A 27,457-nucleotide genomic window follows, 5' to 3' on the forward strand; every position below is an offset into this window, starting at 1 on the left:
ACATTCTTTCTCTGTGGCCTTTGGCAAGTCACTTAGGCCCAGATCCGTCAAGGGGTTTAGGCACCTAACACCAATTGAAATCAGTGAAACTTAGGTGCCTAATTCCTTTTATGAATCTGGGCCTTAACCTTGGCGTGTCTGCGCTCCCCAGTGGATAAAATGTAGCTGCTGGTACTCAGAGGAGAGTTGTCAGGGCAAACTCAATTGAGTTTGAGGTGTGGGGATATTAGTGAGGAGTGTCCATACGTAAAATGGTCACAATTTGTTATTATTTAGGTTCCCTTGAGGAATGATTTAGAAAGGATTGATAGATGTTAGACACAAGTAGTACATGTTATAGAGGGATACGAACACCTGTAGAAGATGCTATAAATTCCCATAGCCCATGTCATAAGCAACCTATAGACCAAGCAGACACGCTGACAATTGCTTAACCATTTGTTGAAACATCTGTCAGTCATGTATTAACCCTCCCTCAACTGTTGCTAAATGGAAGTGTAATATGACGTGTGACCAGTCACACAAATCAAGTCTAGGCAGTGCAAGCTGGTCCAGCTGTGCGCTGGGCAGAAGACGTGCTGCTTCAAGGCGTGCTACTTCATTGTAACTTATGTCTTGAACCATAGCATAGACTGACAAAGAAGGCAACAAATGGAAGGTCCCCCACACCGATTATCTGGTCTGGGAATCTGAGCAGCAGACAGGACCAAAGCAAACAAACCAGTGTGGTTTACCAGCAACCCACGGTGCTGTCCAAGTGGCACGCGGTTTGTGTTCGCAGCCCTACAGCACTTTACCCTCGGTCATGCTGTGCTGTGACACTGTGTGCGGCTTTGAACTGGCCAGCCTCCAGCGCGGGCTTTTGTTCTCTTCCCGGGAGAGAGCAACATCCCCTGGGAGCCAGCCAGGCTTTGTGGTCCCTCTGGCAGGAAGACTGGCTTGCTAGGTCTGCGTCAAACGGTTGTAATCGAGAATGAACTTCCCACATGTGCACAAATGGGGCTGGAATCTGCTTCTCAGTGCCGTACGCAGGCAGAAGGCATTTCAGGGAGATGTCTGATTGTGGAGTCAGGGCTGTGCTCCTGGGAAATCCCTCCTCCTAACTCACTTCTCCCGAGGTGCCTGAAAACCGCACAGCCAGAGCCTGGCAGACGGGGAGCTGGGCCTGCTGCATAGAACGCGTCTTGGACAATCACACCACTCCCAGTGCGGGGCTTCCGTGGGGATTCAGGTCCGAGAGTTGAGAGAGATCTAGAATGGGAGGGGTGGCTGGTCGGTCTCTCTCTCTCTCTCATGCTTCTCCCAAGACCCTCCCAGATCTCTTCCCCAAGTCCCCTAGGGTTTGCGTTCCGCACCATGTCAGGAGGACGTGGGAACGATGGTTTAGGCATATCCAGTCTCAGCACCAGGCTGTGTGTATTTACTGGCTCCAAACACCAGTTACTGCCATTCTTGCCTGCACCCACCTCTGAAGGAGCTGCTATCCCATAGGACACTTGGGGAAACTGAGTCACAGAGAAGCAAAGTGACTTACCCAAGTTCACACAGGCAGGTGGGAACAGACTCCTGACTGCCCTGCACCAGGCTGGCTATGGCATTGAAATCACTTCCTTCGTTCTGCATGCTCAGTTTTTCCTTGATTTCACCCATCGCTCATGTTTGTCTCATTTGCTGCTGGTCCCTTTCCAGTCCCTGCTTTTGGCCATTGATGCACCCTTAGAACAGACGAAATGGCAGGATTTCCTCCCCATCTTTAGCAGCAGCTGGTGGGTTGGGCCAAGATGCCCCCGGAACGCCGAGCAGTGGCAGGTGGCGAAAGAAATCTCGAGTGTGGTGCCTTCATACGGAGGGGGGTCTGACTTGTCTTAGCAGGGCACTTACCAGCTGGCTGCTTCTTCCCTTGTTTCAGCTGAACCAGCTGGAGGAGGCAGCAGATGCAGCTCACACCTTTTTCATGGCAAACCCTGAGCACATGGAAATGCAGCAGGACATTGAGAACTACAAAACCATGACAGGGAAGGTCCATCTGGTTGATCGAGAGGCCAAGCCGCACATGGTGAGTCTGGAGAGATGGTTTCCCACTCAGTGGAAAAGTATGTAAAATATCAGTCAGCTTGGGGATGAGGTTTGGGTCTGGAGGAAAGTAACACGGGCTACTGGCCAAGCTCTGTTGGGTGGCGTTTACAATGCTGTGACATGAGCTCGTGCTAGCCCACTAGAGGATATTGGCGTGCAAGCCTTCTGCCATGTCTGTGAGGCAGCGTTTGTCAATTTCCACCCCGTAGCCTCTGCCTGGCTGCGTCGTTACCTTGTGCGTGGCCGAGAGGTAACCACAGGATCTCTGGTTTACATCAGTAAACGTAGACCTGGTAGCACGCTCATTTTGCATTCATTTACCCTTCCATACAGGCACCTGTGCACCTGTATTTTCACTGTATTCCAGCCATGTGCATTTATCCAGGGCACTTCTTCGCCCACCTGCTTTATCCATGTGCAGCCAAGGCAATGCATCAAATGTGAAATTCTGAGGGCTAAACCCTGGCTGGCAGTGGACATGCCAGTGTTCCCTGGTTGTGATGGTTCAACTGGGGAAGGAAATCTGTCAGAATTCCCTTTTCTTTTCCGATGTGTGTCCTCTTGGCACTGACTGCACATCCTCAGTTATACGTATCCCCTGTTGTATGCCCGGTGACACAACACTCCAGCCTGTTCTCTCCTCAGAGGAGCTGCTGACTCACACGCTGACTGCTCTCAGTGTCAGCCATGGCCTGGCTTGACGGACGGCTCGGTAAATGGCAGGCTTTGCACACGTTGTGTAAACGGGTTTGCCCATCCTGGCTCTCACATATTTACATGAGGCTGGATTCTGCAGACCACCTGAGATGCACCCTGCACGGGATGGTCTGAGTGAGGTGGGAGTGACAAAGGGGTATTTAAGCCATCTTCATTCCCTGCCTCCTCCAGCCCCAGCGCTGATCCAGAGCACAGATGTCTCTTTTCCCAGCCCTGCCATCAGTGCCAATGCTGGGCGAGGTACCAGCGTTCAGTCAGATCCATGAGCATGATCCTAAGCTCAGTGAAGCCTATGGAAAAACTCCCATTAACTCCATAAGGTCTTGGATTTGCCCATGTGTTATCTAGTGGTGCCCAGCTGGCTAAGCCAGCTTTACAACTGCTTTATGAAGCCACCAAAATGAACTCCAAAACTGGGCTCATTGCGGTCACTGGCTAATGATTTCATAGACCTCAGGCGAATTTACACACAGGAGGTTCATTAAGCAAGCATTACTGTCCATTCAGCATAATGTACAGTTCTACCAGAGTCTCTTTTAGACCAATGTGCCCCATGGGCTCTGATTTAGTCCCAGTGTTACACCACCTACTCTGCTTCCCAGCTGCCTAACGAACTGCCGGGCTTCTTTGCAGGAGAACTACAGCACAGGGGTGAGGCACTATGATCAAGAAGAGTACGCGCTGGCCATAGAGTCCTTGGAGCGAGCGCTGCGGGGCTACTACACCGCGGATGTGGAGTGCCGGGTCATGTGCGAGGGGCCTCAGCGGTTTGAGGAGTACGAGTACTTGGAGTATAAAGCTGACCTCTATGAAGCAATTGCAGGTGAGGTCTCTAACCAATCCCCAAGTTCCCTTGAGGCACAGGACGTGTATGTGCCTTAGCTCCTGGGGTGTTTTTAAATAGAAACTTTGACACCTTTGCTGAATTTGGCAAAGCAGCTTCCCTTTGATAACCGGCAGCGCTGAACTGTGAAGCCAGATGGGACCCAGGGATGCAGGGCCGGCTCCAGGCCCCAGTGCGCCAAGCGCGTCCTTGGGGCGGCACGCCGCGGGGGGTGCTCTGCCAGTTTCCAGGAGGGCGGCAGGCGGCTCCGGTGGACCTCCCGCAGGCGTCCCTGCAGAGGGACCGCTGGTCCCGCAGCTCCAGTGGACCTCCCGCAGGCGTCCCTGCAGAGGGACCGCTGGTCCCGCAGCTCCAGTGGAGCATCCACAGGCACGCCTGTGGGAGGTCCACCAGAGCCGTGGGACCAGCGGACCCTTAGCAGGGATACCTGCGGGAGGTCCACCGGAGCCGCGAGACCGGCGAGCGGCAGAGTGCCCCTCGCAGCATGCCGCCATGCTTGGGGCAGCGAAATGGCTAGAGCCGGCCCTGCAGGGATGACTCCTTTTAATCCTGAATCGGAAACAATCTCTTTCAGTGGGCTTGGAGCTGACGTTCAGAGGTGCTGAGCACCTGCAATTTTCATTGATTACAGTTGGTGTTGTGGGTGCTCAGCACTTCTGAAACTCAGGTCCTCCGCCTCCGTTTTTCCCTCTGCCAAATGGGGCATTAACATCTGCCTTGCCAGCATGCTGCATGGCCATGCACCAGCTAGCTGTGTGGAAAGTGTTCGGAAGATGCTAAAGGGTCTAGAACAATGTGCATAAGGACACAGGACTGAAGGAACCTCCTGAGTCATAGCTAGGGCCCTACCAAATTCACGGTCCATTTTGGTCATTTTCACGGTCATGCAATTTTAAAAATCGTCAATGTCATGATTTCAGCTGTTTGAATCTGAAATTTCAGGTGTTGTAATTGTAGGGGTCCTGACCCAAAAAGGAGTTGGGGGAGGAAACGGGGGTTCACAAGGTTATTGTAGGGGGGTTGCGGTACTGCTACCCATACTTCTGCACTGCTGCAGACAACAGGCTGCCTTCAGAGCTGGGTGGCTGGAGAGCAGCAGCTGCTGGCCAGGATCCCAGCTCTGAAGGCAGAGCCATCAGCAGCAGCAGCACAGAAGGAAGGATGGCATGGTATGGTATTGCCACCCTTACTTCTGTGCTGCTGCCTGCAGAACTGGGCCCCTGGTCAGCAGCTGCCACTCTCTGGCTGCCCAGCTCTGAAGGCAGCAGCACAGAAGGATGGCAATGGTTTGGTATTGCCACCTTTTCTTCTACGCTGCTGCTGGCTGGGTGCTGCTGTCAAAGCTGGGCACCTGGCCAACAGCCGCCACGCTCTGGCTGCCCAGCTCTGAAGGCAGTGGAGAAGGGTGGGTGGCAATACTGCGATGCCCCTAAAATAACCTTGCGACCCCATCCCACTCCCCCCACAGCCTCCTCTTGGGTCAGGACTCTGTTTGAGAAACACTGGTCTCCCACATGAAATCTGTGAAGTATAAGGTAGAAGCACAGAAAAGGCCAGATTTCATGAAGGGAGACCAAATTTCATGGTCCATGACGCGTTTTTCATGGCTGTGAATTTGGTAGGGCCCCAGTCCGGTGCCTGCCATTGGAGGCAGCCCTTTCATATGACCTCATTCATAAACTTACCATGCTCCGTCTTAAAACTAGCTCGGTTTCATGCCCCTCCGAATTCTGATTGGAAGGCTGTTCCTGAGCTTGTGTATACAGGGGTCCAAGTTCATCCCTGAAGTCCATGATGAGTCTGCATCTGAATTTCATGACTGGCCCCTGTCACTGTAACAGGCTGAATCAACCCCCCCCAAATATCAGGAATCCAGATTCTGCCAGTTGTGCACATGTTGACCTGCAGGGCCCTCTGGCTTGCACCAAAGTCGGGCACACAGGAGCCTGGAGTTGGGATAATGTGTCAGGATAATGTGTTCACACCCCCATGAGTGATAACAGCTAGACTTTGCCCTTCTGTAGCTCTTTCCAGCTGAGGGAGCTAAAAGCATCCTGCAAACGTTGCATAGCACCCCAGGGAGAGGAATTACCCCCCTGTTTATAAAGAGGGGAAAACGGGGTCACAGAGAGGAAGCAGCTTGCCCATGATCAGTCAGCGAGTCATTGGCAGAGTCAAGACTGAAACACAGAATTTCTGGATCCCACTCCTGTATTTTTACCCACATGACCATCCTACCTTCCATCTGCCCAGACTTCCTGAGCTGGGGAGGGCTACACAGCTAGGTCCCAGGACGGGCAGGAATGATAAACAGGCCCAGCATACCTCACCCCTTGTTTTCATCCAGGAGGGAGGGTTTTTGTCAGGTCATATTCTGAACAGCTGATTATCTGAAAAGCCTGGGGACACTGACAAAAAACTAGGATAGATGCTACAATAATGGGGAAGTAGAGATTAGAAACCCATGCGGGAAATTGAACCCTGCCGCTATACTGTCCTTTGATTTGCACGTGTGTGAGCAAGGCAGGGTTAAGTGGGAACCCTCTCTCCGTAAACTGGATTGCCTATAATTAGCAATAAGGGAAAGCAGAACAATAAATTTGAACCCAGGCTTCAGAAGTCCTATATCTGCAGTTGGCCTGTCCGTGCATCAGCTCTCAGCGCGGTCTTTGGGGTTGGCTTTTCTGCTGCTGCTGTGGAAAATATTTCCATTCAAATGCAGATTAGTTTTTCTGTGTCAAAACACATTTGCTAGAACGAAGCTGAGAGCCTAACTGAGACCAATGAGATCAGAAACAGTTAGTACAACAAGAGGGAAGACTCTTTTGTCTGATGATTGATTGATAGTTTTTGGAACAAGACAGCAAATTGTTTTTAATATTTAATCATCCAAGAAAAAAAGAAGTTTTCAAAGACCGGATCCGCAGGTAGATTTCATACCTGTATGTCAGTTAGGGATGTCATGTTCCCTTTTCCCCCCAATATAGATATATGAGTACGTACCCTAGTGTAGATACAGTTATATTGGCATAAAGATGTCATCTTCTGCAATATCTTATTCCCCTTCCCATACAAGAATAAGCTATCCCAGTGGAACTGTGGAGCTGTAGCCATACTAGGAAACTTGCAGTGCTTTAACTATACCAGCACAGTTAAAACGACACCAATATAATAAAAGTCCCACTTTTGTGTGCAGATAAGAGTCTCTTCGTGATAGGCTAATACCACTCTGCCATCCATCCTCTCAGGTTACCTATCCCAAACCCTGGGCATCCGTGCATGAGACCAGGAAAATCTGCAGCTCCTTCTCCCCTTGGAGCATGCTCCCAGAGATTAGCATTGCTGAGTTCCTCCTTTCCAAACAGAGGGGTCTTTGCTGAGAGTCCCACGGAGACAGCCCTAGCCTCAGTCAGCTTTGATCAGCCCCCTTTGGGGAGATCATTTGGCAAAGCTGCGGGTGGGATTCATTCCCAGTGGGAAAAAGTCATGCTGGCTTAGTGCACGTATGTTGCGCTTGCTGCTCTTGATGGCTTTGCGCGCTGATGGAAATTGTGGCGGAGGGGAGAGGGATCGTTTGGGGAATAATCAGAGCAGCAACAAAGTCAGGTCGTGCCGGGAGGATGAAGAGCGTTGCTGTGGCATTAGTGAAGGGTGCCACACCCGGCGCTCTGGAGAGTGAAGCCCCGGAGCAGATAAAGTGTGGGCAGTGCAGCCTCCCTCCACCCGCGCCCTGTCAGTGTTTCTCACAATGGATGCAGAAGGACCTCATCTAGACCAAGAAGATTCTTCCGTGTCCGTAGCCCACTGAGTCCTTGGCTTTCCTACTTACTGGGGCCAGTGGTGCGAATGGTTTTTGTGATGCTGTCCATTGGGAACTTGGGAAGGAGCAAGAAACTCACTTCCCAGAGGCCACTGAACAGCCATCAGATAGGAATGGTTTTCAGTTCTCACTTAGATTTAACTCCTTGGCCAGGAGGTGATAGAGTTTATAGCCCGTTACCAAGTCCCAGAGCCATCCAGCCACCCAGCTTTTCTGGAGCAGCAAGGCAAAATAATGTAGATTCCCATTGCTGTTACTTGTCTTCCTACATAGGACTGAGGGTGATACATTACAAGATGTCTTACTCCGTAATTTACTGGCAGGTCTCTGATTCCCAGACTCATTATATTTAGTGAAAAGAAGGGATTCTGATGCTATTGAGAAAAGTTTTAAGTTTCTCTAAAACAGTATTTCATTTCCTATCCTGAGCTATTTTGTAGTGCTGCTGTGGGCTGTTGTGGTGCTTCCACTCTCCACCCCAGAGATGGCTGCATTTCAATGGCAGGTAATGATTCCTGCACTATAGTCTGTAAAACTTTGAAGGACGCTTTGAGAGCATTGAGGGGAAGCACTATATGTCAGTGATGATTGATATTAGGATCTGCTGCAAACCTTCAGATCTAGGATGCTCCCGATAGATTTAAAGTTTAGCTTCCCTCTCCCCCACTCTCTCTTTAGTGCACTATTCTGAGTGTGTATGGAAAATCAAATGTCCACTCACGCTAACAGTTCTTTGAATCCTCAGAGCAAAACGAGGACTGTTTTGCGTTTCCACCTGATTTCAATGCAAATTCCTAAAGCCGGCATTCTGGCAGCTTGGGGGAGCGCTCTGGTAGCAGAGCACATGTTTTATTTCAAACCCATGTTTGTTCCTTAAAGATTTTAATTGTATACAGAGACATAGCAAGCAAAGTCAATTTGTAAGTACATTGCAGAAAAGGTCCCAAAGTGGAATCAGATGGTCCGCTTTGGCTTATAAATGCTACAGATGACACAACACGTGTACTGTATGCTTTCACCAGTTAGAAATCTTGTTTATGACAGATGCTTGCTATTCCATTAAATTAACCAGAGAAATTTGTTGTCTTTAAGAAGCAATGAACAGAGGTCCTCTGCTGAAAGTATTCCCCCCGCCCCCCCTAATATTAGCAGTACACATTCTGTCCAATTTAGCTTGAATGGTTGCACTGAACTTCCCAGCCTGATTTGCAGCAGTATTAATCTCGGAATGTCACTCAGTTGGTATGTGTCCCATATTGTGCACTATGCTGTTGCGATAGAAAAAGGATCAAAGATCCAGTTCTTAGAGTCTTTTGAAAGAGTTCTCCAACAGGAGTATATTTTGTTGTCAAGGGATGAAGACAGGCTAGGCATCAGTCAGAACTTTCTAATAGATCCTGTTACTTTGTAGATTAGTCTCCAAAAGGAAACATTGGAAACCTTGTTGCAAGACACATTTAAAAACAGATTGAACAAACCACTGGAGAATATGCAGTATGGAGTAATCTTGCCCTATTCCTCACCTGATGGGTGAGGACTTCATAAGTCTTTCACATCTCAAGTTCCTTTGATCTCTTTCTTGGTGTCCCTCAACTTCATTTTGACCCTCAGAGTCTGACAACTTCAGCTAATTCCCATTGCAAAGATCTCTCAAGAAGCCCATTGTACATCAAGGTAGCTTTGCTGTGGCTTTAGACAGAAGCGGTAGCTTTTCCAGTACAGTCTCTCCACCCCACGTGTGCAAAATTAACACCCTTGGAAATTAACATGGAGTAAAACATCAGACACCTGCATCCAAGTTGTGTCTGCAGAGTACGTGCTTGCAAGATCCTCGGTACCCGAGTTTAGTTACGGGTCCTGTTAGAAAGGAATGTGGCAGAAGTCCCAAATATTAGGCATGGACAATGTGTTCCTGTAAATTGCTGAGCACCCTCATGTCCCACTGGCTTCTCAAGATATACACAGCAGCTTGCAGGATGGGGGGCCCCTGTGTCTTTGATCTACTTGTGACATGAAAGTTTGTCTCCATAAACCCAGCTGAGTTCGTCTCTCAAGAGCTGATCATCAGTCTTCTGAGCACAGATATTGTCTCATCTCTCTTTCCCTTGCAGATCACTACATGCAGATCCTGCTGTGTCAACATGAGTGTGTCCGAGAACTTGCCACCCGTCCTGGGCGTTTATCACCCATTGAGAACTACCTTCCCCTCCATTACGACTACTTGCAGTTTGCCTATTACAGAGGTAAAGCTGGACATTTCTAGCAGCCCTTGCGTGGTTTTGTTACTCTTTGGGTTAGTGGAGACTGTTTTATTTGGGAATTTAAATATTCTTCTCTAGAGGGTGTGCCATCCCAGTGTAATGGCACTGGCTAGCTTATGAGAAGAGACTCGAAGAGCTTGGCTTGTTTAACCTAACCAAACGCAGGCTGAAGGGAGATCTGATTGCTCTCGATAAATGCATCGGAGGGATAAACACTAGTGAGGAAGGGGGTTTATTTAAGTTAAGTGCCAGTGTGGACACAAGAACAAATGGAGATAAACTGGCCATCAGCAAGTTTAGGCTCAAAATTAGACAAAGGTTTCTAACCATCTGAGGAGTGAAGTTCTGGAGCAGCCTCCCAAGGGGAGCACTGGGGGCAGAAAAACTAACTGGCTTCAAGACTGAGCTTGAGAAGTGTCTGGAGGGGAGGGGATGATGGGACTGCGTCCAATGGCATGTGGCCCATTGGCAACAGCCAGTAACAAAAATCCTCAACTGTTGGAGATGGGACAGTAGATGGGGAGGGCTCTGAGTTACTACAGAGAATTATTTCCCAGGGATCTGCCTGGTGGGTCTTTCCCACTTATTCAGGGTCTAACCAATTACCATATTTAGGGTCTGGAAAGAATTTTTCCCCAGATCAGATTGACAGAGACCCTGGGAGGGGCGGGGTTCACCTTCCTCTGCAGCCTGTGTTGTGGGTCACTTGCAGGTTTAAACTAGTGCAAATGGTGGATTCTCTGAAACTTGAAGTCTTTAAAGCATGATTTGAGGGCTTCAGTGCCTCAGCCAGAGGTTAGGGGTCTATTACAGGAGTGGGTGAGGTTCTGTGGGCTGCGTTGTGCAGGAGGTCGGACTAGAATAGATGATCACGGTGGTCCCATCTGACATTAGTCTATGAGAACATGAGAACCAGAAAATAAATCTGGTTAGAAACTGAGAGTGGAAATGCTCTGTGTAGTGTTACTCTCCAAGCTGAATGAAGTGCAAAGATTGAAGGGCAAGATTTTTAAAGGTATTTAGGTGCCTAAATAGGCACCAGGTATGGGAGTTAGATGCCGGCGTGCTGTTGAAAATCCCACCATGGGCTTATCTGTGTATTTAGGCCCCTAAATAAGCTTTAAAAAGTCTGGCTGTAAGTGCTTTTATAAAAAACAGCATCACCAGCCTCATTTTACTCACAACCAACCACTACAAACTCATGAGATTTGGCTTAACAATCACAAGATTCTTTTTTAATTACACATTTTGGGATCTTTCCATTGGCTTTCTGGTTTCTGAGCCTTTGGAGTTCATGTTTTTGAGCTTTTCACTGCAACCACTAGGGCTATAAACTTATCTTTTAATGAAAGGTGAACTGAGAATCTCATGCAGTAACGTAAAATAAACACTAAAGATTGCGAGAGTCGCAACAAAACTGCGAGCATTGACAAGACCATAACAGTAATTACTTGTACTTGTTGTCGATAGTAAAATAACATGTAGGATAAGAGAATGGTCTGTTTGTTGAAAGCACCCACAATTACAGTGAATATACTAAGAGCCTGAGAAGGGAAAAATAAGTAAATTTGGCAATACAACATGAAAATCCATAAATCATATTTCAAACTGGAAGGTTGCTCATTTCTCATGTTGGCTGAATTCCATCCCCCATATTTTCTATCAGGGATTGTGGTCTGCGGCTGATTCTCGGTTTCTGTTCTAGCTCTGTTCCTGATTTGCTGGGTGGCCGTGGAAAAGTTACATAACTTTTCTGTGCCTCAGTTTCCCTCTGTGTAAAATTGAGACAATAAGACAGGGCTATTGCAGAGGGCTGTGGTTGAGCTGATTGATAAATGTCTGTCATGAGCCTGGGGGCCATCGGGTGACAGTCTGTCTGAGTGAAAAGTCTCCTCATTCTGTCTCTGGCTGGCTTTTCTTTCCTCTGCACCTGTCACACCTGAGTCCCCTGGATCGGTCATGCCATATAATCTCCATGCCATCTCCAACCTCTGCTGTGCTCCCTTGCAGTGGGCGAGTACGTGAAAGCCCTGGAGTGTGCCAAGTCCTACCTCCTGTTCCACCCGGACGATGAAGCTGTCTTGGAGAACGCAGATTATTACAACAGCCTCTTGGAAGAGACTATGGACCCAGAGACCATCAAACCCAGAGAGGTGAGAATAAATGTGTTGAGATTACCCTGCACGGCACTGCAACTGAAGCTTTGTTTTGGAAGTTGCCAAATTGCTGCATCAACTGAACTATCTCCTAGTACCGTCACCGATTTTGAGGAAAGGTTAAAAGATTAGGGGCCAGGTGGTTCTCTGTCACGTTGGTGTAAATACGGATTAATGCCAGCAGCTGGTGTGACAGTTTTTAGCCAAATGGCAACCAAGCAGGGTGGATGCGATGCCCATGTATGGCAGACCAAGGAGGGAGAGGGTTTGTTTAGGAGGACAGGCATAGGAGCAGTGTGATGAAATAGGGTAAGGAGCACCAGGAGAACTCCAGACAGCGATGGCTGTTAGTCAGATGAGGAAGTGGTGAAAGCTGGTCTCATCGCTTGAGTCATTTAAAGCTAGACTGGGCAAAGCTCTCCAAACTGTTCTGCAGGGAACCGCTTTGTAGTAGGTGGGGTGGGGATTAGCCTTGGGTCAGACGACAAAACACGACTTATTGAGTCACCACTGGAGGAAATGTCTTTGTAGCGATAATTTTCCCATAGTGGGTGCCTTTCCCATGCTGGAGAATGTTCCTGTCATAGCCCTGAGAGATGTGTCGTCCTGCCAGAGCTGGATGTATCTTAAGTGCTTCTCTGGCTCCCATTTGCCTAGTGCCTCACACTCGATAAGGAATTTATCCTCACAACAGCCCTGTGCGGAAGGGCAGGGCTGTTATATCCGTGTGCAGAGGGGAAGGAGGGGGACAGAGAACCTGAGGCCTGGTCTACAGCTAAAGTTTAGATTGACCTAGCTCCTTTGCTTAGGGGTATGAAAAATTCACACCCCTGAGAGACATGGTTCAGCTGACCTAAACCTCAGCATAGATGCCGTTGGGTCGATGGAAGAATTCTTCCTCAGTACTGCCTCTCGGGAGGAGGGGCAGTTCCCTCCAGTAACAGAAAACCCCTCCCATTACTGCGACAAGCGTCTGCGCTTGTAGCCTTAGTGCTTCGTGCGAGGTCACCCAGGACTCCTGAATCGGAGGCTCACGCCCTGACCAGCCTAACGCTTCCTTCTTCCTTCCCTCGACTGTTGCAGGAAGCTGCCAAGTTTCTGAGGCGTCATAAGCTGGAGTCTGACCTCTTGCAGATGGGAGCAACTGGCCTGGGGTTCGTCTACACCGAGCCGGTAACGACATGTAGCTCTTCCTTGCCATTACAGTTTGTTAGTTCCAAACTTTGCTGCTTGGTTTCGGTCCGGGTTTCTGTCCCCATTAGCAAGCCAAGTTTGTGAGGTGAGGGTTGAGGTATGTCTCAGAGCAGTCTATCAATGTCTGTTTTAAGTCCAGAAGAATTTATTAGCCTGGCAAGTCATACAGGTGTTACCGGTGTGTAAACGAGACAGACCCCACCTGATGGACCCCTGTCACTGTAGTAGGTTGCTGTCTCACATTCTTTAATATGGGCCCCTTTTCAATCTAGTTACAGACCTTTTTGTGACCCTCACTGTGGTTTTGTCGTCCATGAAGCACTCGATTAATGAATTAAACCTCCCAGTATTCTTGTCTACTAGGGAAGTCATGTTAGCCATGTTTTGCTGTTGGGGAAACTGAGGCAGGCACAGAGAGGTGAAGTAACTTGCACAAGGGAACGCTGTGGCAAAGCAGAGAATTGAACATGGACCCCAAGCCAGTGTGTTAGCCATTGGACCATCCTTTGTAAGTAGCTGAAGTGATGGATTTGCAGATTAAAGAACATCCTGAATGTCACTGGACTGCGACAGCACGCCAAAGCCATGCACCCGTGACTCCACCCATGTGGAAGTGCACACAGATTCTTCGCTCTTTTCCCTTCTTCCTCATGCTTTCTTCAGGAGAACCAATGCTGCGGCTCTTACCTGGATTTTTGCCATTTGCTTACACTGTGACCTGTGCTCCTTTCCCTAACGCGTGAGGGAGGAATGGCCCTGATAGAAATAGGAGGATCTGAACCTTCTCCTAGAAGTTTGAGAGTGGAGGTAGACTTCGTAGCATGGCTTGTCTCTGGAATACCTGGACTCTGAACACAGCTCGACTTGGGGAGTCCTCAGGTTCAGAACCAAAAACATCTTAGCCCCATCTCCTGGGTTTTGTGAGTGTGTCAGAGCTGCTAACATAGTCTGTGTTGCTTGCCTTTCCTGTGGAGATCAGCAAGATGCAACACAAGCACCACCGCATGCGTTTTGGGGGGTGTGTGTGTGTGTGTGTGTGTGTGTGTGTGTGTGTGTGTCTAAGAGAGACAGACCACTGCAGTCCATGGAGAAGGCCAGAGAAAGGGTGTGTAACATGCTCCCTGGGACATGCCAGCACAGACATCACCTGCACATTCCCAGAAACCCGTTTTTTCTACATTCCCATCGCCAGTGTTTAAAAACTCAAATGTTTTGTTTTTTCTCCTGAATTGTTTTCATGAGTCACTTTGGTTCCGTGTAAAGAACCCGACTTCCTTCTCTCATTGCAGAGCTACTGGAGCAGCTCCGGCGCCCGTCAGGACGAGCACAGGTAAGGCACTGACCAAAGGCACAACCTTGTTTTCTGAATTTAGGGTTACGCAGGAATCAACACCAGGTTTTAAAATGGATGCTGCTGTGATCAAGAGGACAGTCTGTTTGCTGAAGAGAGCTGGAACGGTACCTGGTGTTTCCAGGCCTGAACTCCAGATGTCCCAGCAAGCACAGTAACTCAGCAAAAACGATGGGTCCCTTTTCAATCTAGTTACAGACCTTTCTGTAGTACCCATCATGGTTTGTGTCTCACAAATATTAATGAATTAAACCTCCCAGCACCCTTATCTAGTAGGGAAATGGAGTCAGCCAGGTTTTACTGATGGGGAAACTGAGGCACAGAATGCCCAAGTGACTAGACTAAGGCTACCCATCCAGCCAAGAGCTAGAACCCAGATCTCCTGAGCCCTAGTGCTGCGTGCGAGTGCGGAGAACATTCTGCTCTTCTTAGAACACGCAGTTCTGAGATGCTCTCATCTCATTCAAAGAACAGCACCTCACCTCCATGCACCATGCTGGGCCATGGGCTCCGGACACCTTCAGAAGGGAGACCACCACCTGTGGAAGCACTCATAGCCTTCCTGCAGCATGTAGGTGTTCCTGGGAGGTCTCCACCATAAAGATGGACCTAGTGTGTTTAGCTTGTGAGACCTGATGGACACACACAGCAGGGAGTGGGGCTACACATGTATCTCTGCAGTGCCCCTGGGTCACAGATAAACTCCATGGGTGAGGCAATGCGGCATGCACGGCTGCTGCCCATAAACCTAAGGAACCTGCTCTGGGGAGCTTCAGTCTCTTTGGTGTGAATATGGCACCTTTCAAAAGCACAAAATATTACCCCAAAGGTTTGGGTTGGTTTGTTTTTTTATAAAAGGCAGTTGACATGTATTGTGCCCCATCAGCCCAGTGGCAATCCCGTGGTTCATTAGGAGCTGTGCTGTTACAGGACAGCACTGGATATTTGAATTATTAAGCATGTCTGCCATGCTGTTCTTTCCCTCACATGCTAGTTTCTGGTGGTACCAGTTTCAAGCCACCGGTTCCAATCTGGTCAAGGTCATGCAACCAGCCTACAAACACTGAGGCCGACGTTTTCAAAAGTGACTCATGAGTTTAGGGGCCCAGACTCTGTAAAGATGTCCAATTTTCAGCAAGTGCAGAACCACGCCCTGCCAAAACAATTCAGGTCTCTTTTTGTTTTTGAATGTGTCTGAAGTTGGACATCCCAAATGCCTACTCCGTTTTGAACATCGCCACCTTTCCTTTCCAATGTATTTATTTTACTGATTTTCTGACGGCTGCAAAAAAAAAAAAAAGCAGCGTTCCCAGAATCTAAAACCCACTGAAAACTCATGGCTTTTCCTCTTGTCTCCTGCTCCTCAGAGTCCCCTCGGGTGTTAACAGTGAGCTGGCAGATGGTCCCGCCCTGTCTCTTGGAAAGAAACCTGCACCCAAAATGGATCGAGAGCTGCGGGAGGGTAAGTGTGCACAGAGGATCTCCATCCAAACCAAAGGTTTTCTGTGAGCAATGAAGACACACGTTCTGTCAATAGAGAGGATGAAGCCACCAAGTCACATCCTGGTGTCAGCTATGGGAGTCGCAGTTCTGTTTGCTACAACTCTGTGTGATGGTGCCAAAGTGAGGGACCTATTGATTTTGCTGTTATGATGCCTTGCAATTAGGGCCTGATTCTGCAAGCTGCTGAGCACTCTCCATTGAGCTCAGAATTTGGAGATAGGAGACTGGATTAGGTGCGGCTCTGAAATGGCAGTTCCCGTGTTGTGATTGATACTGATCCTGAGCACCCTATACTCTTAGTGCTCTGTGGCGCCTTTCACCTTCCAAACATGGTCCGGCCGTTAATCCTCACATGATGCCTCGGGAGGGGAATATTTTCCCTGTTGGCCAAAGTCGCACACTGAGTGACCGTGAAGCATTAGACTTTTGGGGAATTCCTAGCCCCCACCCCTTGGCCTATCCTCTGACTCCAGTAAGCACTGCATACTTGTTCTCCTTGCTCGCAATTTCATATCTTGGCTTAGTTCAAGTTATTTCCTTCTAACGCCTGGTAGGCACGTTATCTGCCAATTTTCAGCTGGGTCAGTAATTGCTTTCCAACCAGAGAGAATAGCCATCAATTATTATACTAACAGCTGAGCTTTTCCCTAGGATGATTTTGAAATCAGATGCACTCTTGCCAAACTCCAAAGCCATTCCTTTGCTACAAGGCAGCCTGACAGCAAGCCAGCCATAGCAGATCTCCGGTCTCCACCGCTGAGCCAGCTCCACCTTGCTTGGTGGGGAGAGAAAATGATGTCAAATATCAGGACCTCTGCTCTGCTCTTTGGATGGGGGAAGGGAGGGTTCCGCCCTGTGTCTGTCATTGTAACAAGATCTTGCAATGCCTCCTGGGTAATCCTGGCCAGTGCTCCCTTTGGAAATCATGGGCAGCAGTTGCAGTCAAAAAATGATGCAGAGCATGAATAACACTGTGACACCAACACTGGGGGAAACTACCATTTGCACTTGCCAAGGCCACATCAGCTACCCATTCAGATCAGCAGCAGCTGTGCTCAGTTTGCGCGCAATGGAGCATATTGCGGCCACCATCTTCTTTAATATCCAGGCACCCTCTCAGCAGCAGCAAACGCTCGCTTCCGAGTTGAGTGTCCCGGCAGTCTTGGACCATGCTGCATGTCCCTCCGGGGGCTGCGTTTGGCCCACTTTCGCGGTAAGTTCTCAGGATATTGCTCTTGCTCCCTGGCACAGCACAGGCAGTGTCGGAAAGCCTGGTACTTGAGAGCTCTCAAGTTAGCTGCCTGGTACAAAACCTAATGGGGATTTTTTAGTCACATCCTTTTTGGTTTGTTTTTTCTTTCTTTAATTTTTGTGGGAAATTTTCACTTTAGATGAAATTCTCCAAGTTTTCAGTAAAAAAAACAAACAAACAAAAACCATGCACCAAAACTAAACGACTCAGTTTCTGTCTCCCCCTGCCTTTTAATTTCCTTTTTATTTTCCCTGTTTCCAATGGAAAAAGGGGAGAAGAAAAGGAGGAGAAAAGGGGGCATAAGGAGAAAGGATTGGTTTGTGTCTGTAAAAAGTCTGAAAAATCACTCTCCAAAAATTGGGGAAAAATGGGTTTTATTTTTCATTCCTTTCAGAGATTTGCCCAGAAAACCCTTTGTGACAGACACTCTGTCCAGGACACATTTGGGACCTGAGTCTTTCCTGTCCTGGCTTTGCATGGGCATCATTTCATTGAACGCAGTGGACTTGCTGCAGATACCCACGTGTCATTTAGATCAGAATCTGGCCCCCATGGTGTCTAGATTGAGCCCAGGAAAATATCAGTGACCTTGTTGCCCTGTTTCATTCCAGCTTGTTTTGACTCCTGTGCTGCCTTAGATAGTGGAGCCCCTCTTTTCATGAGCGTATAAAGTCTCGGGACACACTGGAGGCCAAACAAATCCTTGGGGGTGAGGGGGGGTGTGTGTGTGAGAGATGTTAGGTTTCCCCTTGATCCCGCTGCAGTTGTAACCACAGGCCCGGGAAGCTGGAGGAGCCTAGCCAAGTACATACCGAAGGTGTGATACAAGGATGCAGTGTTCGGACTACAGTTCCCAAGGCGGCGGCTGCAAGTTGGCTTGGTCAGCTCAGTGCAAACCTGCTGTAAGGAACCAAAACACATTTGTAAGGCTTTCTATTCCTTCAGGCTTTCTTGTTCTTTGAACTCAACCCACACTGGGCTCCTCTCTGCCAGGATAAACATCCCAATGTTGAGGGTCAGCCCTGGCATATGCCAAAGCCAGCCAGCGCATCGCCGGTCTCTCTAGAATGGGGCTCCCAGAGCACCTGGAGGAAAGGGACCTCAGCTTCAGCTTCTCCACTCACTAAGCCACCTCCTGCCATCCTCGCTTCAGCCCCGGCCACATGGAACAGGCACTCGGGTTGCAAAGACCATATTTGTTTTGAGCTAAGGGTTCACCTGGCTTTGACGTTACAGGCAAACCTTGATTCACTCAAATTCAGGAGAGGGCACAAAGCAGGACAGGGATTCCATTCCCAGTCGCGTGGGGCCAGTCAACTCCTTTGTGCCTGCGTTTGCCCATCCTCTAAGTAGTGATGCTGCTGCTTCCCAGTGAGAGGCTCGGTGGATGTCTGTAAAGTGTTTGGAGGCCTCCATGTGAACAGTGCAAAGCCAGGGCAAATCCTTCGGTTTTGTAAAGACAGTCTAGCCATGAGCAAAGCCCCAGGCCTGCAGAGCTCACCAGCACCACGCATGTGGGACCCAGCCCAGCGCAGGCACCAGGTAGATCAGCACCTACTAACAGAAGGAAAATGAAGTTTCATGTTTGCAATGTAGCCGTTGTCCTCTCTTTCCTGGCTGGGGCATGCAGCACGTCCATGTCAGCTTGCTGGATATTTGTGGTTCGCTTTTTAACAACTCCATCCTGGTTATTGAAGTTGATCTCCTGCCAGCAATGGGGAGCTACTGAAAGCAAATCCAGAAAGAAACAGGAACAAAAACATTCTTAGATGTGCCCACTGTATCGTGTATGTATGAGAGGCGAACCTGATCCAGGAAGTTCAGAGCCCAATTGGCTAGTGCCTCGAGTGTGTGAGGTTTGGATCCAGGGCTCTCTTTCTGATGTGCGCGTGTTTATAATAAATATTATCATCAAGCAACAAAACAGACTGCGAGGGATTCTGCCTGTCCAAGAAACCTAAATCTTCTTTGCAGATCATTCCTTGGCAAGCGATGGGATCTCGACTCACTATCGTGTCCCCTCCATTGGCCTGGGGCCCTTCTAAAACAGCAATGTGCTGCAGTTGACAAAGAGAAGAGGATTTAATAGAAATGTTCCATCGTGCCACATTTTGAGAGAAGTGCTGTGCTGCTGCTGCCTGCTTTTTATTGCAGCTTTCCAACAGCAGTTCTGTTTCCCGTGGCTCCGAAGCATTTCACCTTCCCCCCCCCAGAGAAACATCTGGTTAAGGGTTTAGTTTTCAAAACACACAGACTTTGTTTTCATTGTCTTGTTTTTCTGTTCGGATGAGGGTGGCCTCATCCCACGTCTGTGCGCAGGAGAGAGAGTGTGTGAGTCAAATAGCTAATCACTTCCCCATTCCCTGCAAGGTACGCGTCCAATTCACCAACTGCCTGATATTTATTATTATTTATTTGTATTCCCGTAGGAGCTAGGGGCTGTACAGACGCAGGCCAAAAAGCTTGTCCTGGCCCCAATCTGCACTATGGAACGCTGGCCCAAGGCAGACTGATACTGCAGTCTTCACTTGGCATCTCCATGCTATCAGGACAGTATTGCCTGTATATTTTGTATACCATTGCCTGGTATATTTGTATACCATTGCCTGGTATATACTAACCCAAGATATTCCCCATTGTGAACAAATATGAATTGATTATGTAAAATCCTTCCACAAAAAGGGGGGTTTTGGCTAGAATCTCCAGGGAATACCACAGGACACCGCTGTGTGCATCCCCTTGCCCAGTAAAACATGCTGGTGTTTGACAGCTTTCCTGTAGTCAAAGCATACTGCAGCACAGTGGCATCCTGCTGAGGCGCAGCAGGCTTGCATACAACTGCAGCGCCAGGACACCGTAATGAAGTTTTGCTGGCCTCAAATAATTTTAGTGCCCTTATGAGCTTGCAGGCCTGGAAAATGCCCCAGAGCATAATGAGAGAGGGAGGCGCAGGCCTGCCTTCATAGAGCGAATCCTAGCCAAGGGCTCTGCTAGCAACAGATAAACTAGGCAGCAGATGTGACTACTCTGTCAGGACAACTTGAGTGGCATTGTGACCCTGCGTGCCAGGTTGCAATGCTGCTCACTGCAGTTTGGCCCGGCCGCCTCTATGGCATGACAGAAGGGCAGCCGGGCCAAATTGGCTGCTGTAGACAGAGGAGGCGGGGGCTGAACTTTGGTGTTTGAGCTGCCTGTGATCACAGTAGTCACCTGTCTGCCTCCAGCCCTTCCCAGGGCCTTTAGGAATGACCTCTCCAGTAATAGGACCTTAGGATGAGGAATGATTTTCAATGGGCTAGCCCCTGGAGGCCCCATTTGGGAAGCCAGACCCTGTCATGCGAGCTGCTGCACGCGCATCCTGAGATGGTCTCTGCACTGTGGAGCTTAGAATGTAGAAAATGAGAGACGAGAAGGATTCAGGAAACTGGCGGGGGGGACACTGGAGGGGTGAGGCTACTGCGAGCAGCAGAGAACTGCCACTTCCACAGCTTCCTGGTCTCCCAGGAGCCCTGCATGGGGTGGGGGGGTGGGGGGCAGATCCACTCCATGACCGCAGTTTAGCCTTCAACGAGAGCTCCTGTCAGCAGCATCAGGCAGGTGTAATGCCACGCGCTCCGAGCAGCCACAGAGTGAAAAGACCAAAAAGTGCTGATGACTATTCCAGCGGCCAGTGCCTTGAGCTAAATACGAAAAGGATCGTACAGAACAACGCTGTGGAAATGTAGGGTCGACTTAAAATAGGAACTGGTTCTATTGGCTGCTCTGCAAAAGAGCCAATTAGCTGGCATCCGGGCCCCGCTGCGTCTCCGTGCAGTGTTTTAGAGTCTCACCCGTGCGTTGCCAAAGAGCCTGATGAGAAAGTGGGAATCTCTGGCACTCTTGCAGTGAGTGGATTTCACCTCTGTGTCTTTGTATTGACACCAGGCCAGATCCTGCTCTCTGCTACAGGGCTGTGAAGCCAGAGTGACCTCCACTGGCCGGGTGCCTCCATGTGACTGACAAGCCAGTGAAGAGGTGTCATGTTCAGGGTTGTTTGGTATCGGTCTTTCCCTTAGGGGGTTCTCTGCTCTACAGCGATGTGCAGTTCGTTTATAACTCCCAGCAGCTGAATGGCACGCAGCGAGTGCTACTGGATAACGTCATCTCGGAGGAGGAGTGCCAGGAGCTGCGCAGGGTGGCCAATGTGAGTATCTGTGGTGCCAGGCGGTGGGGTGGAGCTGCTGGGTGGAGGGGCGGGGACGGAAGGTTGCTAGTTGCAGGGGAGCCCCGTGGGCAGAGGTTCTGGGCTGGGGAGCCATGTGGAGAGGGTGTAATTGTCTGTCTGGTTTTTGCCTAACTGCACAAGACCCCAGCAAACACAAACTTCAAATTCCAGCCTCCCACATGCACGTAACCGCTAACAAGGTCTCTGGGAGTTGCATGTGTGAGCCAGGGTCGGAGCTTGGCTTCTGCAACAGAACAGTGTGATCCGTGCACTGGGGAGCATCTCAAACGGCCGTCTGCAGTCTGCCGGCCCATGCTGCAGCGCCGATAGACACCAGCTGAGGATCTGGCCCACTGTGTTTGCCAGTTACATTAGAAGACCCAGTTAGAGAATAGCCCACCCCTAAATAATCCCTTTGCCTGTGTTCCAGGTAGCCCCTGAAGGGAGTTGAATCATCTCATTCACTTTTCCCTGAGGGGTGCAGTTTGTTTACTTTTTACATTTCACTCAGAGGGGACAGCGGTAGCAGAGGGCCATTTTTGCTAGCTCTCTGTCATTTTTCTCCCTGATTCTCTCTGCACACAGGGCCGTAAGCTTTGGGTTCAACAAGACTTTGGCGGGGAGCCTTGAATCCCACAGTAAATATTTTCATTTTAAAAAAATTGGATAACCTTTAAAGACAGTTCATGAGTTTTGAGGATAATTTCCCATTTTTCTTCTTCAGCAAAATTTGAGCTGCGTTCTTGAACAATACTACCCAGCTTTACATAATTCTTTCAACCCATAGATCTCCAACAACTTTGCATAGGATATAAGGACCATTATCCCCATTTTAGAGGGGGGAAACTGAGGCACTGTGGTGGAGCGGCTTGTCCGAAAGCACAGTAGTAGCTGAGCTAAAAACAAAGCCCTGCACTCCTGAATCTCTCTGGGTTGTGTCAGAGCCATGGTGGCTCAATTGTCATCTCAACCAGTAACGATGTTGCAGTCGGCCCTTAGCCATTGCCATTAACGGTGACCAAAGCAGAAGGGAACTCACCTAATTCCGTCAGTATTTCTTATTGGTGAGGGTTAGATATTTTGGGTGGGGGGAGCAGGATAAACCTGATTTGGGGGTTTCTGCTCAGGACAACTGATGTTCCTGCCCTCTGACCGCTGCTTATGTCATTTCTTCCAGGGGATCATGCTGGCTGGAGATGGCTATCGCGGGAAAAGCTCACCCCACACCCCCAACGAGAAGTTTGAAGGGGCCACCGTCCTCAAAGCTCTCAAGGTGCAATTTGCCCCTCTCTCTGGCCCCCGGGGCTTGGGGGTTGCTCTGCTGCCCTCTGGGTGGCCGGTCCTCACTCTAGTGTGTGATTGCCCTGCAGTTCGGCTACGAGGGGCGCGTCCCGCTCAAGAGCGCCCGCCTGTTCTACGACGTCAGCGAGAAGGCCCGCAGGATCGTGGAGTCCTACTTCCGGCTGAACTCCACCCTCTACTTCTCCTACACGCACATGGTGTGCCGCACCGCCCTGCCTGGTAAGGGAGACAGGGGCCGGCCTTGTGGTCCAGTGCTAAAGAAACGGGAGGGAGGGAGGGAGCAGCGCTGTTTGTACTGTCTTCTGACTGGAGGAAGCCCACCCGCAGGGGGCATGAGTTTGTTCGTTCTTTCGCACTTCATCTCTCCTCTTCTGCCTCTCCTCCTTCCCCTCTCTGTCGCAGTGCCCCCCCCCCTCCATCACCCCAGATTGGCGTGTCTTTTCCGTCTAACCCACGGTGTTTCCTACCTTGCTGCAGTAGGCACAAGACAGGTGTCAGTTCTTTGTCTCCGGGCTCCTCGGATTCCCCCTCTTCGCCTGCAGTCTTCGCATTTTTGCTGGTGGCGAGACCCTGTCACGCCCATCTAGCCTCTTCCTCTGTCCCCTCATGGTACTGCCTAGGCCAGCAGGAGAAAAGGAACGACCTGAGCCATCCCATCCATGCTGACAACTGCCTGCTGGATCCTGAGGCCAGCGAGTGCTGGAAGGAGCCCCCGGCCTACACCTTCCGGGATTACAGGTAGGAACGCGGGGCTGAGATGCTGTGTGCCAGATGCAGGTGCCAAGCCAGGGGAAACAGATGGGGCATGTTCCTTGCTGGGCACCAGGTCGGTGGGGCGTGACCACAAGAGCCCACTTTGGCTCCGATGCCTGGTAAAGTTAGGCTACCCTAGAGCAGATAAATCCCAGCCAGTGATGGGCTGAGGAGGCAGGCTCTGGATTCGTGATATGGTCGTGGTTCTAGGAGGAATTGGGGCCAAGGTCCAGGTAGCAATTGGCGGCGGCAGCCTGATGGTGTTCTAGGCTGTTTCACCGGACAGGGCGGTCACCTCACAAGGCTAGCCAATCTGGGGAGATGGTCAGCACACCCACGCCAGGAAGGAAGGAAGTGTATCCCTGCTGGGCTTAGATACAACCCACAGGGGAGATTACCCACCTTCACCCCCATCTCCATCCCCCACTTATCTGCCCCTGCTGGCACCCACAGGACAGGTGGGACTCAAACCCCTGAAATACTGTGGGCTCAGCCACCTCCCATTGACATCAGTAGGAGCCTTTCCCCTGACTTTCCCGGCAGGCGGAGTGGGCCCTGGGAGAGTGGTGAGCATTCTTCTTCCCACTGGCCCACGGGCCTGATCTGCTGTGGCAAATCCTGTGTTTATTAATATCTGCTGTGAGCTCCCCCTGGGCAGCCAGCCAGCCAGCCTCACCGGGGTCTCGTCATTCTTCCCCCAGTGCCCTTCTGTACATGAACACGGATTTCGAAGGTGGGGAGTTTATATTCACTGAGATGGATGCCAAAACTGTCACTGTAAGTAAACTGCCTTGGCTGGCAAAGCTGATGTCAGTGGAATGGCTGAGGAGATCTATGTTGTTTTCCTTCCTAGTCCATTCCTCCAGAGTGCCAGGTTTTGTTATCATAGAATCTCAGGGTTGGAAGGGACCTCAGGAGGTATCTAGTCCAACCCCCTGCTCAAAGCAGGACAAATCGCCAGATAGTTGCTTGTTTGGGTTTTTTTTACCCCAGTTCCCTAAATGGCCCCCTCAAGGATTGAACTCGCAGGCCTCTCGTCAAATCACTGAGCTATAAGAGGCCCCATGGGAGTTTCTGAACCGGAGGCTGGTCCCACATATCTTGTCTCACAAGTGTCTAGCATTATGAACTGCCCATGGTACATGGGACTTTAGTCCAACTCCTCAAAAATATTTAGGAGTTCGACGATGGGAGTTCAGCATCTGAATACCCTTTTGTGGGATCAGGACCTTAGAGTTCTTGTTCCCTACACTTAAAGCTGAGCAGAGCAGTAAACAGAGCTGCTCTGCTGCTTTTTCCCCATTAGCCAACGTTTTATGGCAGAGGAGTTATATGAAATGCATGGTCTGATGATGCTGCTGCTATTCAGCAGTGCTTTCCATCAGAAGATCTCGAAGCACTTGAGAAATGTTAGATAAGTCTCATGCCTTGGTGAGGAGGACTGCGATAGTGATTACCCCAGTTTACAGACAGAGAAACTGAGGCACAGAGAGGTGATGCCGCTTGCCCAAGGCTGTGCACCTGGTTAGCATCAAGGCTAAAAAGAGAACCCAGATGTCCTGACAAACAGCCTCCTTCTTTGGCCACCCTGTGGTGGTCTAGAGGGAACCTGTTCCTGTGGCAGCACAAATGTCAATCTGCTAACTCTGTTCAATGGGACATGTTCATGTAGCTCTTCCACTCTCTGCTGGCCTGTGTCAGCCGAGCAGGGATTGGTCGAGCCACTTGGGAAGATGCTTGTTAACTTCCCTTTCAAGCTGAGTCACCCAAAGAGACAAGGTGAAGTGCAGGAAAGATACACGCTGCTGGTGCTGAATGAAACTGACCCTGCTTTTCTTGGAGGCAATGGAAAAACACTCAGTGAGTTCAGTGGCAGCAGGATTGGGCCCTCAGGAGTGAAAAGGGTAACACACCCTGGGATCCAATAAAGGGCCATAGCTGGTGTCATGTACAGCCAGGGCTTTTCAGATGACTTCACGTATGACCTCAGCCCAGTGGGCCCCTCCATAAAACAGTCAATCCTTAGCCTAGAATCCATTCTAGGTGTAATCTGAAAAGACGCATTCACCATCCTTATGGTGCAGAACAAGGCGACCCAGACTGTGAGGTCTTCAGTGTGGCTCACGGCCGCCCCCTCTCTACAACGGCCAAGGAGGACAGCCTTAACCGGCTGGAGGGTTTTTATTGCTACCGAATGATGATAACAAGCAATTTCTGTTCCTCTGCCATAGCTAGGGTGATCAGACAGCAAGTGTGAAAAATCAGGACAGGAGGTGAGGGGTAATAGGAGCCTATATTAGAAAAAGACCCAAAAATCAGGACTGTCCCTATGAAATTGGGACATCTGGTCACCCTAATCATGGGAGATACAAGCGGAAGCAAATTTAACATTTTTATTAAAGCTAATGTTAAAAAAACTATATATAATACATAGGTTGAGAAAAGAGTGCCTGTACATCTGGGTATAATGCTTAGATTATCCACAAATACAAAGTTAGTTTTTTACAGTCATATGATACATAGAGTACATACTCAGCGATAGCCCACCTTTAGGTGAATAGATTTAACAATACAGTTTAGATATTAGAATTTGAATACTCGGATAGATTCATAGACTCTAGGACTGGAAGGAACCTCAGGAGGTCATCTAGTCCAGTCCCCTGCCTCATGGCAGGACCAAATACTGTCTAGACCATCCCTGATAGACATTTATCTAACCTACTCTTAAATATCTCCAGAGATGGAGATTCCACAACCTCCCTAGGCAATATGGCAATTTATTCCAGTTTTTAGCTACCCTGACAGTTAGGAACTTTTTCCTAATGTCCAACCTAAATCTCCCTTGCTGCAGTTTAAGCCCATTGCTTCTTGTTCTATCCTTAGAGGCTAAGGTGAACAAGTTTCTCCCTTCTCCTGATGACACCCTTTTAGATACCTGAAAACTGCTATCATGTCCCTCTCAGTCTTCTCTTTTCAAACTAAATAAACCAGTTTCTTTCAGCCTTCCTTCATAGGTCATGTTCTCAAGACCTTTAATCATTCTTGTTGCTCTTCTCTGGACCTCTCCAATTTCTCCACATCTTTCTTGAAATGCGGTGCCCAGAACTGGACACAATACTCCAGTTGAGGCTAACCAGCGCAGGTAGAGCGGAAGAATGACTTCTCGTGTCTTGTTACAACACACCTGTTAATGCAGCCAGAATCACGTTTGCTTTTTTTGCAACAGTATCACACTGTTGACTCATATTTAGCTTGTGGTCCACTATGACCTCTAGATTCTTTCTGCATACTCCTTCTAGACAGTCTCTTCCCAGTCTGTATGTGTGAACTGATTGTTCTTCTAAGTGGAGCACTTTGCATTTGTCTTAATTGAACTTATCCAGTTTACCTCAGACCATTTCTCCAATTTGTCCAGATCATTTTGATTTGACCCTGTCCTCCAAAGCACTTGCAATCCTCCCAGTTGGTATCGTCCACAAACTTATAAGTGACTTTCTATGCAACATCTAAGCCGTTGATGAAGATATTGAACAGAGCCGGTCCCAAAACAGACCCTGCGAACCCCACTTGTTATACCTTTCAGCAGGATTGGGAGCCATTAATAACCACTCTCTGAGTCCAGTTATCCAGCCAGTTATGCACCCATTATGGTAGCCCATCTAAATATATTTGCTTAGTTTATCGATAAGGATATCATGCAGACCTATCCCTGGCCTTACTAAGTCTACGGGTATACCACATCACCGTTCTCCCTTTCCACAAGCTCGTTATCCTATCAAAGAAAGCTAAATCAGATTGGTTGACACGATGTGTTCTTTACAATCCATGCTGGCTATTCCCTAATCACTACACTTCCAAGTGTTTTGCAGATGATTTGTTTCTTTTTTTTAAAAATTAAAAAACTTTGCCCCCTTCCCCCATTATCTTCCCTGGCAACAGAAGTTAACACTGGTTCTGTAAGTTGTTCCTGGGTATTTTTATTTCGCTCGTTTTTATAGATGGGCACTCTATTTTGCCCTTTTCC

The 27,457-nt window shown here is 49.2% G+C and overlaps 1 protein-coding gene across 2 annotated transcripts in view; it reads left to right on the top strand.

Moving 5' to 3' along the window:
• P3H2 (prolyl 3-hydroxylase 2) overlaps nt 1-27,457 on the top strand; it is a 115,879-nt gene that overhangs the window by 79,432 nt on the left and 8,990 nt on the right. For both annotated transcript variants that reach the window (XM_032777331.1, XM_075068322.1), the window contains exons 2-13: nt 1,910-2,056; nt 3,427-3,616; nt 9,569-9,700; nt 11,729-11,871; nt 12,958-13,047; nt 14,358-14,398; nt 15,787-15,881; nt 21,230-21,357; nt 22,556-22,651; nt 22,749-22,899; nt 23,301-23,418; nt 24,135-24,210. In XM_032777331.1, the coding sequence (XP_032633222.1) occupies nt 1,955-2,056; nt 3,427-3,616; nt 9,569-9,700; nt 11,729-11,871; nt 12,958-13,047; nt 14,358-14,398; nt 15,787-15,881; nt 21,230-21,357; nt 22,556-22,651; nt 22,749-22,899; nt 23,301-23,418; nt 24,135-24,210 (1,362 nt within the window). In that variant the 5' untranslated portion in view covers nt 1,910-1,954. The remainder of the gene's footprint in view (nt 1-1,909; nt 2,057-3,426; nt 3,617-9,568; nt 9,701-11,728; nt 11,872-12,957; nt 13,048-14,357; nt 14,399-15,786; nt 15,882-21,229; nt 21,358-22,555; nt 22,652-22,748; nt 22,900-23,300; nt 23,419-24,134; nt 24,211-27,457) is intronic.

Source organism: Chelonoidis abingdonii, chromosome 8, assembly GCF_003597395.2.
Source record: "Chelonoidis abingdonii isolate Lonesome George chromosome 8, CheloAbing_2.0, whole genome shotgun sequence".
NCBI lineage: Eukaryota > Metazoa > Chordata > Testudines > Testudinidae > Chelonoidis > Chelonoidis abingdonii.